Source organism: Nelumbo nucifera, chromosome 1, assembly GCF_055504915.1.
Source record: "Nelumbo nucifera cultivar China Antique chromosome 1, China Antique-T2T, whole genome shotgun sequence".
NCBI classification, from domain to species: Eukaryota; Viridiplantae; Streptophyta; class Magnoliopsida; order Proteales; family Nelumbonaceae; genus Nelumbo; species Nelumbo nucifera.
The window spans coordinates 95,708,858-95,727,293 of record NC_142649.1 but is presented as its reverse complement, the minus strand read 5'-3'; the positions used below and the strand labels follow the sequence as shown (position 1 = coordinate 95,727,293).

General features: G+C 38.6%; 1 protein-coding gene across 1 annotated transcript; it reads right to left on the bottom strand.

The window, feature by feature from the left end:
- Nucleotides 1-1,641: 1,641 nt before the first annotated feature.
- LOC104605568 (uncharacterized) lies at nt 1,642-18,044 on the bottom strand. The gene is made up of 6 exons (XM_010270388.3): nt 17,543-18,044; nt 15,452-15,651; nt 3,090-3,230; nt 2,905-2,985; nt 2,030-2,154; nt 1,642-1,925 (listed from the first exon to the last, which is right to left on the bottom strand). Exons 1-6 carry the CDS (start codon nt 17,763-17,765, stop codon nt 1,877-1,879), a joined length of 819 nt encoding a protein of 272 aa, XP_010268690.1. The 5' UTR covers nt 17,766-18,044; the 3' UTR covers nt 1,642-1,876.
- Nucleotides 18,045-18,436: the final 392 nt, after the last annotated feature.

Genomic DNA, 18,436 nt, shown 5'->3' with positions numbered 1-18,436 from the left:
GCATATTCTATTTTTATTTTCTATATTTCTATAAATTACCAAATTTTAAAAATTATTTTTTGACATAAATTATTAATGGATCAAAGGATTTGATATGCCATTCATTAGTCCATTTTATAGTTCTTTCTTACCATGAAAGTCGTTGAAAATAAATATTTTTTTATGATTTTTAAGTTTCCCTAGTTTCAGGGGAAATACACGCATCTATTAAAACAAGCAAAACCATCATAAGTCCAAACATCCTTGCATTCTACTATAAAAACATCCTTACAGTCCAAACACCAAATTATACAGATCTATTGAAAATTGAATTATTAAATGAAATAAAAATTCATTCATTCTTCAATTGAATTATTTAATGTAATGAAAATTTATCATTCTTCTTCTTCCCCTTCTTTTAATAAGTTTCAAGTACTTTTATAGGAATGGCAATAAGGTGAGTTTGGGGCAGGACATTTCCTCCCCATTGGGGACAGGGAATCCCCGTTTTTTTCTGTTCCAAGGTAACCACCTAAAAGTATATCAATTTCAAGGCTATTTTAGAAATACAAGTACGGGAATTTGGGAGTATCTTAGAAATGGGATTCTAAAATCCCATGGTTTTATGAATTTGGGGAAGATTTAAAGATATTTTAAAAATTAACATTAAACCTAAAAATATTTTATTAATTTACCACCGGGTCCAAGATTTAATTAAGAAATTATATACAAACCCCATTCCCACTCCGTCACCTATTCAAGGCAAAAATCTTCTCAGTCCCTACTCCATCCCCGTTTAAGATAAAACCCCATCCCATTCAGGGCTGAACAGGCGGAGCACCATGTTTTATGGAGAAATTTGCCATTACTAAATTGTAATGCTTTTGTAGAGAAGAATTCACTTCAAAAGTCTAATGAAAAGCTTCAAAGAAAATATATTAAACAAGTAAATCACAAACATGAATCATTCTGATGATACGTGGTCCACATCATGTATCAGTCCAACAGGCAGGCACATAGGTAATCAATCAATGAATGGACGCTAACCACATTGCACCTCTGCCTTTTTTTTTGTTTTTTTGAAATCGTAGGAAAGACACTAATTCAAACCATGATTAACAAGACAATCCAATTCGTTTATTTTAGGGCTTGCTTTGTCTTGCCAGGAGGGGCACTTTCAATAAAATGTTCCACCTCTGCCTGTTCAAAAAATTTTCCACTTTACATGGAGACTAATGAAGAGGGTCTCTGCCAATAAACATGTTTTTCCATCACAATTTCAGTCATAGATAGCTCAACTAATAAGTCCGTCGATGTTCAAAAATCTCCAATTAATATTACCACTTTTCGAGCCCTCGTTCACCAGTCAACATGAACTAACTATTAACATTGGGCTGGAGAGGAACTTGTGGACTATCTGTCTGGGTTCTCTCTATGAAACAAAGCTCTTCAAAGTGAATTGAATAGGGTAAATTATGGACTATTAACAGGAACCGGATACAGCGATCAACAAATTTCATTCAATAATCAAGATTCAATAGGGAAGAAACCGCCATCACTAACTAAATGATAAAGCAAAAAGGTCAAGATTCACCTGGTTGATAGGTAAACTAACAATTGTAGATGGAAAATTTGGACCTACATTTGCTTCAAACCTTACACTTAACTGTGGCAAAATCATGCATTAAATTATATTGTTTACTCAAATATCCCGCATCCCCAACTTTACAGCCATCCCTTTCTTCGGTTACGACTTACGAGTGCAAGAGAAAACAAAAGGTAAAAGTACAAAACGTGGAGAGCAAAAAGGAACAGAGAGAACATGCCCACGTTTTCCTAATTTTAAGTTATTTCCAGTTGCAGCGAGCCTACAAACTGCACAAGAAAAGTTTCATCCTCACACCACTCCCGATGGAAGGCGTAGCACAAGCTGTCCACCAACAAGACTGTAACCAGAAAGATAAGCATTTACTAACCGAGGTTGCAAAGCTCCCTGTGCCACGAAAAAACAAAATAAAAAACCAGAGTCCTCGAACAATGTATTCCTCACCTTTTGACATAGTAGTAACAGAAGTCTGCAAGGATGAAAGTTTGGACAATTTCTGAGAGAAGAACCATGGAAGGCCACATCCCGTAACCCAAAGCTGTCAACAAACGTCCCCGAGTATCCAAGACCTATCAGAGAGAAAGGCATTAAGGCATTATCAATCACCCTAATGGTCAGGAGAAACAGCAACCACCCTGAGAGCACTAGAGCAGACAATCATACTGCTGTAAGTTGAAATATATAGCCATGTATGGCCAGGTAGAATTTGTTGGATCATCATCATCTGACCCTGTCCTTTCTAGTTTTCCCATTCATCCATCTCAATATTCACTTTTCTGTCATGCTCATTTTTTGGACATGTTTCTTGACTGCCAACACTCTATTCCATACAGCATTGTTTGACCTTAGAACCATGTTATAGAATTTTCCTTTTAGCTCAAGTGGTGGTACTCCTGTCACATGAGACTCTGGATGCATCCCTCCATTTTACCTGACCTACTCTAATTCCATATAGGCAACATCTTCCTCAATATTTCCCTTGTTATGGTTATTGAAGGTAGCAGAAGAGATCACATTGGGTTATCTCTTTGCCTTCAATCATATATAAAAGCATGCAACATTGAATTGTTCCTCTGATGGGATCTCCAATTCTAGAATAAACCTAATTGGATGGACTCGCATATCCAACCTTCAAGCCTATCTATTTATCGATAACTCATCATATTATATCTCAGGCTGTCTAAAAGGATATTCAGTAAATGAGATGCACCAATAATCAATCCATTCCTACCAGCAACCTGGCTCTACTCTCAGAACATAAATAAATAGAGAAATAATTCAAAGTCCAGCCATATAAGATTTCTGTCTATGAATCATACCTGCAGGACCCAATGTGCACAACTCAAGAACCTTGCAACTCCCAATGCAAATACATAATGAGCTGTAAATGGTTCAACAATCTGGAAACATCGAAAATATGTGTTACCAGAGGAAAGAAGAATGCAGAATGTAAACTATGTAGTATTCCCTTTCCATCCCTGTATCCTTCTGCCCTTATGCATACCTTAGTATTCTGCATTACACGCAACTGAGGAAGTACTGAAACAGCTTCAAGATATACACAGAAGGCCCAACAAATCCTGTTCATAATATGATGTGATGTTGATGGATGAATGGCTAGAGCTAATAAAAAACAAGGTATCACCTACATCCAAATCAGAAAATGATGTGAACAACGAGGAAATATAAAGACATCCTTAAGAGAAAAAGAAGCCAAACTAACACAACTAATAATATGATCTCTAATACTAAATGGAATAAACTACAAAAATCAGAAAACTAATATCTTCATATAACGGGCCAAATATTAAGGTTGGGGGCCCAAACCCCAACATGGGCTTGTTAGGCTTGCCTCAAGTGGTTTTTGCAGTGACATTGGACCAATATCCTAGGAATGTGAATGCAGTATATTTAACATCACACTAGCTACTTGAAGCAATGCAACTAGGAGATAAAAACATAAATTGAATGTCTCGAATACTTGAATTGTTGAATGCTTGAAGCACTTTGGTACAATCCACATATGTTCGTTTCCACTTGCACATTTCACTTTTTTTTATAAATAAATTTCATTAACTTTCATAAGAATCAAAGGATAACATCTGTTACAAGCATCCCAGTGCGAGGCGCGAGGTGCAGCCACACTCTTTAACAAAAATATATAACAGATTTACAAATGGACCCAGTACATCTGATCCCTAGTTACCCCTTGCTTAGCTAGAAAATCAACCAATGCCTTGGCCTCCCTTCCCACCCACTATATAGTTAAAATCATTTGTTGTGTGAGCCATTTGAACTTCTTCATTTCATTTCTGTAACACCAAATCACTGAATCTGGGTTCTTTAGCCAACCCACCACCACCTTGGAGTCCCCTTCTATCATCAATTTCTCCACTCCTAAATATTTTGCAATCTGAATGCCTTGTAAGTCTGCATATAGTTCTGCCTTTAAAGAATCACCATGTCCCATTGGTCCTGAAAATATAGCTCTTAAGTTTCCTTCCTTGTCTCTTACAGCCCCTCCTATGCCAGATGGACCTGGGCTGCCTTGGCTGCTCCCATCAAAGTTTAGTTTCAGGAATCTTCAGTGGGAGGATTCCAAACTGACCTTGCTTTAATTTTTTGTACTGCACTAAAGACTATAAAGCTCCAATTCATCCAGATATCACCAAAGGAGAAAGATTTGAAAAGGTTCAATGTTTGTAGCCAATGTATAACCCTGGTCATAATACATTCCATAATTTGTTGTTTATTTCTTTCCTTCTCTTAGAAGATTCTTGCATTTCTTTCTTCTCATAATGTCCAGATCACTGCTGCTCTAGTGCACCTCCACATTATTCTTCCCTTTCTCTTCAGCAACCCAAATATTTGACAGATCAAACAGCATTTTAATCTCCATTGGCATATTCCACCTGTACTCAAACAAGGAGAAAAACCAATTCCAAATTTCTTTCGCAAATGAGCAAGAGATTAGTAAATGAAAGCAAGATTCACCATCAAAGTTACATAGAAAGCACCAATTCGGGGAAATACATAGAGGTCTTTTCTTTTGCAATGAATCCAGAGTGTCAATTTTCCCAAGAGCCATTTCCCAACAAAAAGCATTAATTTTAGGGGGAATCAGCTGAAACCAAATTTCTTTCCAAGAAAAGGACAGAGGAGGCGGACTGGCAAAGAGCTTTAAAAAAAGATGCACAAGAAAAAAGGCCTTTAGGACTTAGGCTCCAAAGTCTTCTATCAGGATTAGGAGGCTCTAAGCAAACTTTATCAAGGAGAAGGAGAAGCTCTGACAAACAATTAACCTCTTCATCCCTCAACCCCCGCTGAAACCCAAGATCCCAATTAAGACTCAAAGGCAAAGAAGGAAGAACAAGAAAATTGGAGATCACCTCATTTTTGTACAAAGAGATACAATACAAAGAGGGGAACAACTCCTTTAAAGGCCGGTTACCAACCCAGATGTCTTCCCAAAAACAAATTAAATTCCCAAAGGGAGGAGGCTATGGATCGCATTCCAAGGTGCTACCAAGGTAGCCCTTCGTGATACACCAACATCCCAGCCATTCTCCAATCTACCATGTATGCTAGCCACTATCTCAACCCACAGATTTTCCCTCTCTAAAGGCCATCTCCATAACCATTTCCCTAGAAGTGTTGTATTCTTCTTTCTTACATTCCCAATACCCAATCCACCCTCTTCCTTGCTTCTACACACCACCTCCCAATTTACCAAGTGATCCTTCCTGACCTCTCCCAGCTCCCAAAGGAAGTCTCTCATGAGTTTTTCTAGTTTCTTTTCCTTCCTTGGTGGGATCCTAAAAACAGAGAGGAAATAAATGGGTAGGTTAGCCAAAGTAGATCTTATCAGAGTAATCCTACCTCCCAAAGAGATGTAACTTCTCTTCCAAACAGCCAACCTCTTTTTACATCTTTCTACAACTAGGTTCCAAAAGCTGCTTTCCTTCAGGTTTGCACCTAGGGGTAGTCCTAGATAGTTCAAAGATCAAGGGGTGATATCACACTCTAAGCAATTTGCTACCAAGCTCAGGTCATTCTCCTCCATATTAACCCTTGCTATGCAACTCTTATCTAGGTTGATTTCCAGATTGGATACTTTTTCAAACTTCTTAATCAAGTCTTTCAATCTCCTCACTCTCCTAATGTCTCCAGATTGATTTCCAGATTGGAACATTATCTCTACCCACTCTCCACCCCCTAAACTCGTCTTCCCTATCTGCCTTAGAAAGGAGTCTACCAAAGACATACGCCACTAAAGTAAAAAGGAAGTCACCTTGCCTTGTCCTCTGCAAGCTGGGAAAAAGTTTTCCACCACTCCATTAACAAGGACAAAGAAATGACAAGACCATACACAACCAAGCATCCAGTTACACCATCCTTCTCCAAACCCTCGTTGTTGCATTACTTTTAATTGAAATTTCCGATCCACCATGTCATAGGCCTTTTCTAAGTCAAATTAGCTATCAGGATTTGATCAATTATTTGTCTTCCTTGCACAAAGGCTCCTTGAAACTAACTTATGAGGGAGGAGACACTGGTCACCTTGTAGACACTGGTCACCAAACTAATAGGCCAAAAATCCTTTGGATGGCTAGCATCAAGTTATTTTGGAATCAAGGCCAACAAAGTTGCATTAACTCCAGGGCTAACAATATGTGTGTTGGAGAATTCTTTAAAGACTTCAAATAAATCATCTTTCAACACTTCCCAATAATCCTGATAGAAAGCCATTGTGAAACCACTTGGCCCAAGTGCTTTAGATCCATTCATGGAAAACACTGCCTTTCTTGTTTCCTTTTCCTCAAAGTCCCTTTCCAACCACCTTGTTGTCTCCTCATCTAGTAAGGGCCACTCCAATCCTTTTAAACTCGATCCTTCCTCCAGGGGTCTTCCATAAAAGGATTTGAAATGATCCACAAAGATTCTAGCAATTTCATCCTAGTTCGAGATCTACTCCCCATTCATTTCAAGCCTAGCCACGAAGTTCTTATGCCTTCTTCCATTGGCCATCGCATGAAAAAATTTTGTGTTCCCATCCCTTTCCTTTATCCATTTATGTCTTGACTTTTGTCTCCAGGATATTTCCTCTCTCTTCAGGACTTCCTCCAATTCTTTCCTTAATTTCCATCTCAATTCCCTCTCTTCTCCTTGAAGGTTCCTTCCACTTTCTACATTATCCAGCTCTTCAATTTGAGAGATAAGAGTTCACTTCCTTTCTTCTAACCTCCCAAAATGACCTTTATTCCAATCCTTTATTTTAGATCTCAATCCTTGCAATTTCTTATGGAATTTGATTCCCTCCCACCTTATCCCCCTTAGGTCCTCCTTCCACCATTCCTTCACTCTTCGAATAAAAATTGGATCTGTCAACCACATGTTTTCAAATCTAAAAGGAGTAGGACTATGTAAGAAGCATTTTGTTCCTAATCTAATGGGGTGGTGGTCTGAAGTGACTCTATGCAATGTTTTTTACACCAAACCTTCCCAATGGTTCTCCCACCTTGTGTTAAACAAAAATCTATCCAATTTTGAGCATAATGGGTTTTCCTGAAAGTTGGACCAGGTAAAATTTGTTTGCAACAAGGGGATCTCCTTCAATTCACACAAATCTATGAATTCATTAACCTTCCTCATACTAGTGGTGATAGATTGATGGGGATTATATGTTTCATTGGAAAGTCTTATTACATTGAAATCTCCTCCCAAACACCATGTACCTACACCAAGCCCCATACTGCATGCAGTTCCTCCCACATATCACTCCTCTCTCTGTAACTATTTGGTCCATAGACATTAGTTAGCACCCAACTGAATCCATCCTCCGCAATTTTGAACTTAGGCCATGTTCTCTTTCGATAAGTTACTTACCTAGGTAGATGTAATTACCTGGTTAAGTTTTTCCTAGAAAACACTTACCCGAGTAACTGCATTTACCCATGTTCTTTTATTTCCCAGGTAAATAAGGCAATGACTATTTTAGCCGTAAAATATACCCCCTTAACATATATGGTATATTTGCCTATTAGTTCTTCCATTGATTCCACCACTTCTTCCATAAAATCGTTATAAAACCCGAAGCCCCCCAAGAAGGAGCAGCATCCACCCATCTAATTCCTCTTGACTTCCACAAGCTTCTAATGAATCTTCTATCCAACTCTACTAGTTTGGTTTCTTGCAGCATCACCATATCAGGATCCTCTCCTTTTAGTAAGACTTTTATCACACTCCTTTTCCTTGCACTCCCCTAACCTCTTACATTCCAACTGATTATTTTCATTCTTTCACTTTTTGGCTTGACCCCCTCTTATTCTTTCCACCCTACTTAAGTTTTTTCCATCTATCCCCTCTCTCACAAAATTCAATATCACCCTCTACATTAGATATTACTCTTTCTACCTCTGTCTTTTTCTTCTTCTTTTCCTTTTTTTTTCTTCATTCTAACATACATCTTCACCCTCTAATTCCCTTGTTTTTGTGTGCTTTCCTGATTTCCTCCTTTTTTTAAGGTCCTCAAAGAATTTGCTAATCAAACCTCTACTTCCTCATCCATTCCCCTCCTAACTTCTATCTCCCTCCCTTCCAACCTCTCTATCCCACCTCCATTCTCCTTTCTCAAGATATCAGGTTGGGTAGCTGGTGTACCTATTCCAGGTAGAGCACACATATCAGTAACCAAAACTGAATGGACACACTTACCTGGAGATGCTGGTGGAGAATCAAAAGTAGGATTTTGGAAGTCCAGTTTTGGAGATCAAAGACTCTGGATTATCCCCTAAACTTAGATTATGTTGATCGGGAATGGGAGAGTTAACATCTCTACTTGTGCCATTAACCTTCTCTAGTATTCCCTTCTCTATTGCCTCCATGCTAACCTTCGAGGTCTCCTCTTGTCTCATTTCCTGAGCTTCCTATCCTTGCTAGGATACTGGGGGTAAAATCTCTAAGTTTAGGGAGGAAGTAATTTGCTCAACTTCGACTGTAAATACTGCATGTCTGTAATCTTTTATTTCTTCTTCACCAATCCATTTCTCCAAAAAGTTTTCTAAAAACAGTTCTTCAATGTTGAAGCTCTCTGCTTCATTCATATCGATCTTCATCGTTTGATCTATACTACCCAAACTCAAGTATTCACTTGATTCTGAGTCGCTATTGCCTTCAAAATCTAAGTTTGAATCTTGCAATTTCTTCTTACCTCTGTTGCCACACCTATTAAACTTTGGGTTTCTCTTTTCTGAGGAAGTCGAAGCTTTCCCTTTGGTATGTACCCACATCATTGAAGAAAGCCGCCCCTGGTTTTTTCTTCGGCATCCCATTGTTTTCGATTTGGTCGAGGAAGAAGATGATGGACCGAAATTATCCTCCATCATCGGGCTTACCTTAGTGCTCACATGCCCTTTTAAGATCTCATGTGCTTCAGCCTCTTTAGGCCCACTGGTTGGGCCCAAGCATTGAAATCCCAAGCCAGAATTCCTTATTACCTACCTCTCATGTGCTCACTTAAAGTGCCACGTGGTGGACTTAGATTTTGACCCAGCTAAATAAGTCCAGTTCTGGTCTGAAATCCCAATCGGCTGGGTCACACCTGCTTTTGAAATTTGAACTTGGGATTGCTTCCTACATCGAAGTCCACTGGTCACTGCTTCAGCATATGACCAGCCGCATGTCTCGCCCCTTTCTATCCTTGGCTTATATGTTTCTATCCCTGTTATTTCACCTTCTTCTCTCCCCAGAGATTGTTTTGCTTTTCAATGTAACTTCCTTTCTCCTTTTCTTCAGCCATTTGACCTTTGCCACGTAACCACTCTTCTTCTATCTTCTCATCTTCTTTCCTTCTTCCCTCCCTCCATAGCTCAGCTTCAATAACTGTTACCAACCAAGCTGAGTACAGTACTCCATCAACCAGCACCTTCACTGAGCGGGGGATGTCTTCCAAATTCACATTCCTCAGACATACTGCAGCAGAATGGAGGTCTTTAACAAAAATACCATCCAACCTTGCTTTACAGAGTGGCTATAGAGGCAAACATCTGGAATCCAAAGATGAAACAGCAACCCCAGTATCCGAACAATTACTGTCTTTCTCATGCAAATCCTTGGAGTTGGAGTGAGGGGACCATTTTGAAACAGTCACAGAGGCTAACTCCAACTGATAACACAAGGCATGGAGCTCCAATTTCTCTCCAAGTAACTCTAGAAGGGCTTTACATTTTTCAAAGGGGGTTAAAATTATAGTGCAGTTTAACTTCAACTTTTTCAGCAATCTTCTTCCAATCTTGCAGTGGTACTGCCAAGGTTACAATAAATTTCTCCTCCCAATCATTCTTGAGCATAATACAGACCATTTTGTAATCCTTCGCTGCTTTAACCATGATCTGCATTTCTGTTTCTTTTTTGGGCTTTTCCTTCTGCTTTCCCATTTCAGAGTCTTCAGTAACCCCCTGTGCTTCCTTCTACAAGTTCACTTTGTTATATTCTCTAGCTTCCTCCTAAGCAGAGTAGGCCTCCAAGATTTTGTGACCTCTTTCCATCAGGGAAGCATACCATTTGATTTTTTACTTCCCCAAAAATTTCCATGAGCACCACATATCTTCCTTTAAAATTCTCCCTTCTTTATATTACATACCTCCTACCAGAAAAATCAAATAAATCTTTGCATACAAACTTCCTACTCACCTGAACGACCTCCTCCATGAAGGTCTGAAACCACCCCAGAGCTTCTTCCCCTACCAGAAGCACCATCGCCATGTTCCCTGATCTTTAGTGCTTTCTTCCCCTTCATCCTGAAACTTTCAAACAGAAAATGTTTTGCTTCGACCCTTAGAGGCCTTCTTCGAACCTCAGTCTTCTGAAAATTCCTTTCCTCCCTAACTTCCATTCCTCCTTTCTAGTACTTATTAATGAATGCTTCTGTTATTGATAAAAAAAAAAAAAACATATTAGGTTTTGTGCATGGGGCATGGGAGGAAACATCAAAATGATGTTCTTGTATTTGGGAGGCATTCCCACTTTGTTCTCCACTTGCACATTTTCACTTAGAACATGTTTTATATGTTATGTTTATCATAAACATCATCATCTAGTCTTGTCCCAATTATATGGGGTCAGCTACATGAATCCTGTTTCACCATTCCATTCTGCTCAATGTCATATCCATTGTCAAATTATGGGCGCTTAAATCAATTCTTACTACTTTTACCCAGGTACTTTTCAGTCTGCCCCTAGCTCTTCTAGCCCCTTCAACTTGTAACAGATCACTTCCGACAGGTGTTGTTGATGGTCTTCTATGCACGTCATGAAACCACCTCAGTCTATGTTCTCTCATTTTCTCATCTATTAAAGTTGCTCCTAAGTTCCTTCATGACTTCATTTCTGGCCCTATCCACTCTAGTTTTACCACTCATCCATCTGATCATGTGCATTTCTGCCACTCTCATTTTCTGGACATATTGTTTCCAACTGCCCAACACTCTACTTCATAAAACATAGCTGGTCTTACAACTCAGTGTTTTAAAAGCACAAGGCACAAAAAAGGCGCAGGGGTCAATTTGCACCCGAGGAGAAAAGCGAGGCACGCACCTTTTTGAAGCAAGGAACAAAAATTAAAAAAAAAAAGGTAAAAATTCAAAAAAAAAATATTAAACATAATATTAATAAAAAAATATAAACTTTAACTTTTAAAGTAAATGTTTTAAAAAACCTATTATCTAAAATTAAAATACATAAACATAACATGTAAAGCATATTCAAATGAGAATTTAAAAATAAAAGCAAAGATATAAAACATTTTCAAACATGTAAAACCCACAAGCTTTTTTTCCTCAATTGCATTACTTCAAGTAGCTAATGTGATGTAAAGCATATTACATTCTTGATTCTACGAGTCGCCTTTGTGCCACGCCCCTCGAGGCAAGCCCAAACAAGTTCATGTTAGGGTCTTAAATTCTTAGTTCTCACACAAAAAATAATGATTTTATAATTTTAATTGCTTTTTAAGAAGATATTTTATTAGGATGAATGCGTGAACAACATTACCAAATAGGGGGTTCTACTCCGCTCCAACTTGTTTGGGCTTACCTCGAGGGGCGTGGCATAGGGGTCTAGGGGCATAGCCCCCGACCCAGCCGCTAGGTTCAAAAATAGCAAAAAGGCGTCAAATTTTCAAAAGGCACACGCCTAGGCGCACCAGGCATGCGCCTTTTGAAAGGGCTGCACCTAGGACCTAGGCAAGGCGCTACCCTAAAATGCACCTCGCCTGCACGCCTAGGCGCACCTTTTAAATCACTGTTACAACTGTTTTATAGAATTTTCCTTTAAGCCAAAGTGATTTTTGCCTATCACATAAACTCCATATGCACCCCTCCATTTTGCCCACCCTGCTCTAATTTTACGAGTGACAACCTCCTCAATCTCCGCTTTGTTATGCATTATTGAACCAAGGTACCAGAAGAGGTCACATCAAGCTATCTCTTCGTCTCCAATCCTAAGTGTATCCTGGTTTGCACTTCTATTATCATTAATTTTACATTGTATATATGTTCTATATGTTTATCAGTTTTGCATATTGTAGATTGAGCCAATAGGCTTTTTAAAATATTTAATTTCTTTTAAAATTCAAGTTTTCGTTTCTTTTAGAACTTACAGCTCCACCTGCACCTTGTACCTCGGGTGCTAAAAGGCTCTTTAATTTTCCTTTAGCCTTGCATTTTTAAAACACTAATATGATTGTTGTGGCCCCAACAACTACAATAGAGTCTCAAGACACATGACAAAAACACAGTTCAAGTGATTCTAAACAAGATCAAAGACGTAAATATTAGAGCTTTTGCCGGGAGGTTTTTCACAATAAGATTAATACCTGTGAGAATGTTCAAAAGAGGAGATGTATCCTCATGGTGTATCTCTCTACCCACATGTACCTCTTATCAAAAACAAGCAGGTGAAAGTACCTTCCACCTACAAATATCCCACAAATTTGACTCATCATTTTTCTCCCCCTAAGGAGGTGTTCTTTTTTTTGGATTTTGAGAGGGGGAAAAGTTAGTCAATGGGATTTTGGTTCCCATTGACCAAGAATCCCATGTTCATTTTTCAGACTTATGTGGGACCAGGTAAAGTTTATTTTCCTGGGTATCACTTACTCGGGTAAGTGACACCCATCTCCTAGGTGGGTAAATAACTTTCCCACCTAGGGGGAAAGTTGCTAACACTTGAATGGGACAAAAATGCCCCTTTTAATAATGGATTTTTATGGCTAAAATGGTCATTGCCTTATTTACCTGGAAAATAAAAGAGCATGGGTAAGTAACTTACCAAAAAGCGAACGGAGCCTAAAAGGATGGGCAAGATATTGTGGGGGTGCACAAGGACCGCAATCATTTGATGGGTTTGGGAGGAAAGAAATGGTGACTGAATCCTTGACTACTAGAGCTAACTGTTGGACTCACAAAAATGAATTTTGATTATTGCAGCCTATGGAACCCTAGCCAATCTTTATAAAAAATAAAAATAAATAAATAAATAAAAACTGATCAATCAGGTGTTGGTGAAGATTTTATAGATGACGCAGGGAATATCCTAGCCTTATTCTCAGAGCCAGCAGGGAAAGGTTATACTCAATGAGGGCAGAGCTTAGGGCTATATTAGGAGTAAAAAACGCCAAGGTCACAAACTACAGAAATTTTATATTAGGAGATTCTCATATTTTTACAGGGTGGCTGAAAAGAAATCAGCATGTAATTAGAGAGATAAGAAAAAGCATAAAGGAATTAATGGCTACTGTCACATGGGTGCAAAGATCTGCTAATGGATTGACAGATGTCTTAGCAAGACAGGGAGAATTAAGAAATTGTATGTAAGGGAGGGGGTAAAGGAGCTTAAATGTAGTGGTTAACTAAGGCCAACCACTTTGAGGGGCTATTTGGTGATGTATGAAATACTCTGTACTGCTATTCCACTTACAACCTCCTTATTCATACAACTCATTGTGATGACCTGCAGCAAAAGTTGCTTATAAAAGTAATGATAGGAACTATCAAGTTGAGTTTTGATGGCTGCAATTTAGGTAATCCAGGAAGCACACGTCTGGGAGGGGGTTCAGAGACAATCATGACACTATACTCACCATCCACTCCAGGGTAGGTTATGGCAACTCAACCAGGGCTAAGGTGTTTGCAGTATTACAATGATTAAGAATGGCATAATTCATCAAATATAATAATTCTTGTAGTGGAGGCCTGAGGGAAATTTAAAGTGGTTATGCGGTGGATTAAAAACAAGAAGCAATGTCCTTGTATTATAGGCACATTACGAAGGAGAATACAATTGGCTGGGAAATAGGACCATCTTACAGATAGGTACAGAGATTGGCCAATGATCTAACTGATGCCTTGGCTAGACAAGGGGTTCCTAGACATCAGTTGCATTGGGGCAGGTCTCCTATGGAGAATGAAAGCACTTTGAAAGATGGTGGTTGGTTGGTGTAGCTGGAGCTAGTCTGCCAAAAAAGATTTATTGGTTCAAGTTGCAAAAGTGTAATCTTTTCATTCTTTCATCTTAAATCAATAATTTTTCAGTTATTGATAAATGACAAATTCTAATCAGGGAATACATCAACAAGCAACATGGTATAAGCTAAAGTGGAGAGTCAGACCGGACAGGTGACTGATCCAGATGGTCCATATTAGATCGATAGTATGGATTAGCCAGATCTCTCCACATGGAAGAAATAGACTAGTTCATGTAAAGAAGCCTCCTACTTGTCCCAACCAGATAATGTTTATTTCCTTATCATATCCCACAGTTGTGTAATTTATAGAATATTGAATTTTTACAAGGGTATTCTTTTCACACTGTAGAACAACTTTAATAACAAATTTACTTTGTAAATATGTTTATTATATATAAAATTTAATGAAGTGTGGTCATGTGAGTCAATGTGTATCAAAATCCCAATACAAGTACATTCACACATGAAGAATGCATCACCATTATCATCATCATAATAATCCAAGATACATACATTAACACTATTTGGCAGATTATGCCTCAAATTAACATGTATATTGTTAGTGCGTAAATAAATTTTGCATATTCAAGAATTAAATAAGGTATTTGTACCAAAAAAGCATGATATAGGCATGTTAATGTCTCGGATTTCATAGTTGGCATGTTTTATTAATACATACAAGTCCCAGAACCTAAAGTTATACATATTAGACTATGGGGCTATTTGGTATTTTGGTAAGATATGCCTCCAATTAAAATGTCTAAAAGACAAAAATTAAGCAGTAGCAGGTTGCACCTACAATAACAGGATACCTACTACAGGTCTTAGCTTATAACCCAACATAAAGACAATGGACTTCTACCCATACTTACAAAGGGCATGTTTGGTACTGTGGTGTCAAAAAGTGTGGTGCACTCCAGGCTACTGGGCCCCATCATGACATGTTTGACATCGTACGCTCTGGAACACACCACACCCCTTGTGGCACTCTGTACTGTGGTGGTGTGGTGTGGTCCAAGACATTGGGATTTAAAAATTAGTTTTTTATACTAAATCAATGTTTGCAATTGAAAAGAAGTGTGGTGCATTCTGAAACATGAAAAAGAAGTGTTTTCCGAAATTCACGATATTCTGCATTTTTGAACCAGCTACATCTCATTCCAAAACACATCACATCCTCCAAGAATGTGTGGCCTCCATGGTGCATTTTGAAACTGGATGGAATAAGCTTTTAACCAAACACCCCCTAAATCTCTAATAAGCCAGCTTTAAGTTGATTACTAACTATCCAAGGCTCAGTTTAATCAAAACAAAATAACACAAAATAAACGAAGAAAACTAACCACATAATATATGGCAAAATTGTCCTTGTCCTCCATGTAACTAGACCTCAGTTTAAAACGAATCATATAAATGACCCACAGGGTTGTCCCCAGCGTAGCTGAATCAAGGACTGTATGCATATCATATTCCATAACAAAACTGCAGTACAGTCTAACAGCTAAGAATATAGCTGTTAGTTCCTGAGACTTGAGTGAAAGTCCTGCAATGAGTTCAAGGTAAAACAAGCAAAATGAAGCCAAAAACTGTGATAAAAATGGGAGATGAACTAATACAGAGTTCATAATAGGTGGCATAAGAAAAGAGAGGGTGCAGCGTAACAAAAAAGCATTCTAAAATTAAAGAACCAAAGGACATAAATGCAATTACCAAAAGTTGATCACAAAATAATAGGATAGCAGAAAAGAATGTAATCAGATTTTGTTCCTTGATCAGCACTATTCTGAACTAGAAATTTTTTTTTTATTGTTTAAGATTAAAAAAAATAGAGATGAAACAATCTAAAGCTTTTAAAGACTTCATACTTGGTCCTTTACTATCCTCTATATCAATTCTTCTCTATGACCCTAGATTCTTGAATCAGAATCAAAAATCATACTTCTAAACTGGATCAATTTACTGAAACACTAGTTACCTTCATTTCCATAGCCAAAAACTCCAATTTCCTTACCTCGTCATCTTAAACACCAGAGTTGAATTATTTTTTGGGCTTACCATTTATCACACATTCACACTGCTTAAGCTACATCATGTTTTACCAAGGTGTTGACGTGGGGATGAAACATAATCTATAACCAGCTTATGAGAGATGGTAATGTCGAAAAGATTTATATACCCCACTAACTCTAAACTCTATACCCTTTAGATGACAGAAACACCAACTCTTTCAGAAGATAAAAATTACAAGAAAAGTTTGATGGAGATTCAACTATTTACATTACATGTCCAAACTCAGGTGGAGGACTTTTAAGTGGAAGAAGCTCCACCAACTTGGGAAAGAATCATAGAATTCTCTGCCTTCACCCTCCAGTCCAACCCGCCCCACCAAAGTTTGCCAAAGCACAAGAGAGTAGACAAAAGACAAAAGACAAAAGAAAGAAAAAAAAGGGCAATTTCCAATGCATTAATGATAGACAGATAATTTACAGGAATCCTTGAAAACCACTTTCACAGGCATGTGATCTTCATGACAGGATAACACCCCATTTTGATACCGATTACAACCAACACAGACAAAGACACCATTTCATGATCCTTGCAAGAGGGCTCCAACTACAAACAATTGAGCCCTCACGTATCATTATTCATTATTGCTAAGTTTTGTTCTAAGAAAGAGAAATAAGATGCTCACATGTATCTGCCTGGTTTCATGAAATAGACAGGTAAATCTTATGCAATGTGTTTTCTGCGTATTTATATTCCACTATCAAGTTTAGAACAGAATAAAAGATGCCAATATCAGAACCTTAAATACGATGCTGGCCAATAAGCCAGTGGAATTTGTGTGTTGCTCATGCTCATTGCACCACATCTATGCTGCAAAAGCGACACCCAAATACCAACAAGATTACCAATCATTAAGATGACATAGGAAGAATGACGGAAATGGAAGCTGAGCTTTACCACTACAATCCCAATTTATTAGATCTCAGAACCCTGAACAAATGGCATTGGCTTATGTCTAAAACTCCCCGACCCAACGGAGGGATTAGACACAGAAAATCAGGAAAAGTACAAGGACAATTAGTCATTCTTTGAGATAACATTTAAGGGAAAAAATCCCCCAACAAAAAAAAAAACATGATTATTTTCTTTATAAAAAAATCGGCATATAATAAATCAGCAACTATAATGTATGAATACCCCCAATTCACCATTCTCTTTCACATATCCCGAGGTACAATTTTACGCTAAAAAAAACTGTCCTTCCCACGAATGATCTAATCTACAGAAACCAAAAACTACAAATCAACAGCCATAAATCAAAACATGGCCGATGAAACAGAAAAGAAATCATCCACTAAGCTGAACGGAAACAGGAAAAAGGAAATTGAAAAAAGAAAAGAAAAAGACGGGAACCCTAGAAATCGTACCAGCACAAGTCCTCTCTTTGGTAAGCTTGTAGATGAGCACAGAGATTCCGATAGCGTGAACGGCTTCGGCCGCAATGAAGAGGTTATCGTGATCGTGAACAATAAAGCGGAGTAAAACAAGAGCAGCCATGCCAGAGACAACGGCGAGGAAAGCCTTCACCTTCGGTGGCTGACGCTTCACCCATGTCGCCACGGCGTGGATTGGTCTCTTCGGTCCCTTCATTCCGGTCAGCTCTAGTTTTTGGCACGGCTGCGAAGCTTAAGCCCTCTGAGAGGGTACGTCGCAACTCGTAAGCGGGAAAAAAGGAGTAAAAAGAAACAAAAGAAAAGAAATAGGGAAGAAGAGATCGATCAGAGAAGGTCGTAGGTCAATGCACTAGTCGCCCAATATAACAAATAATCAAAAGCGTTTCCGTGGGAAGAAAGGGTGAGAATTAATGGCGAAGCCTGAGATTTGAAGGTCCCCCTCTCTGGCTGGCTGCCTTCCTGCCGTGTGCGCTTTGGCTTATTAGTGGGGCCTTTTGGGGTGTTTGGAAGGAGTGGGTGGTCAGAAGTGTAGTTAGGGTAGGTTTCGGGTATCGGCCGATATATCATCCGGTTCGGCTGGTAAGCTAGCTACCATCGAACGAACTCAACGAAGGGCCCCACATTGATTGGGCCTGGGCCTGTGCTTGGGCTTCGCCAAGTACAGATTACAGAGATTCCATTATATTAATGATGACGTATATCAGATCAGACGATCACATTAACAAACCAACGTGGGGACTGGGGAAGGATGATTTTATTCCAAAGAAGCAAAACAATATTGACTTTTGGTCCACTTGGACTTTTGGTCTTTTGGTATCATGGTCTTCTTGGGCTGGACTGGGTTTACAAATAAAAGTTATACAAAAT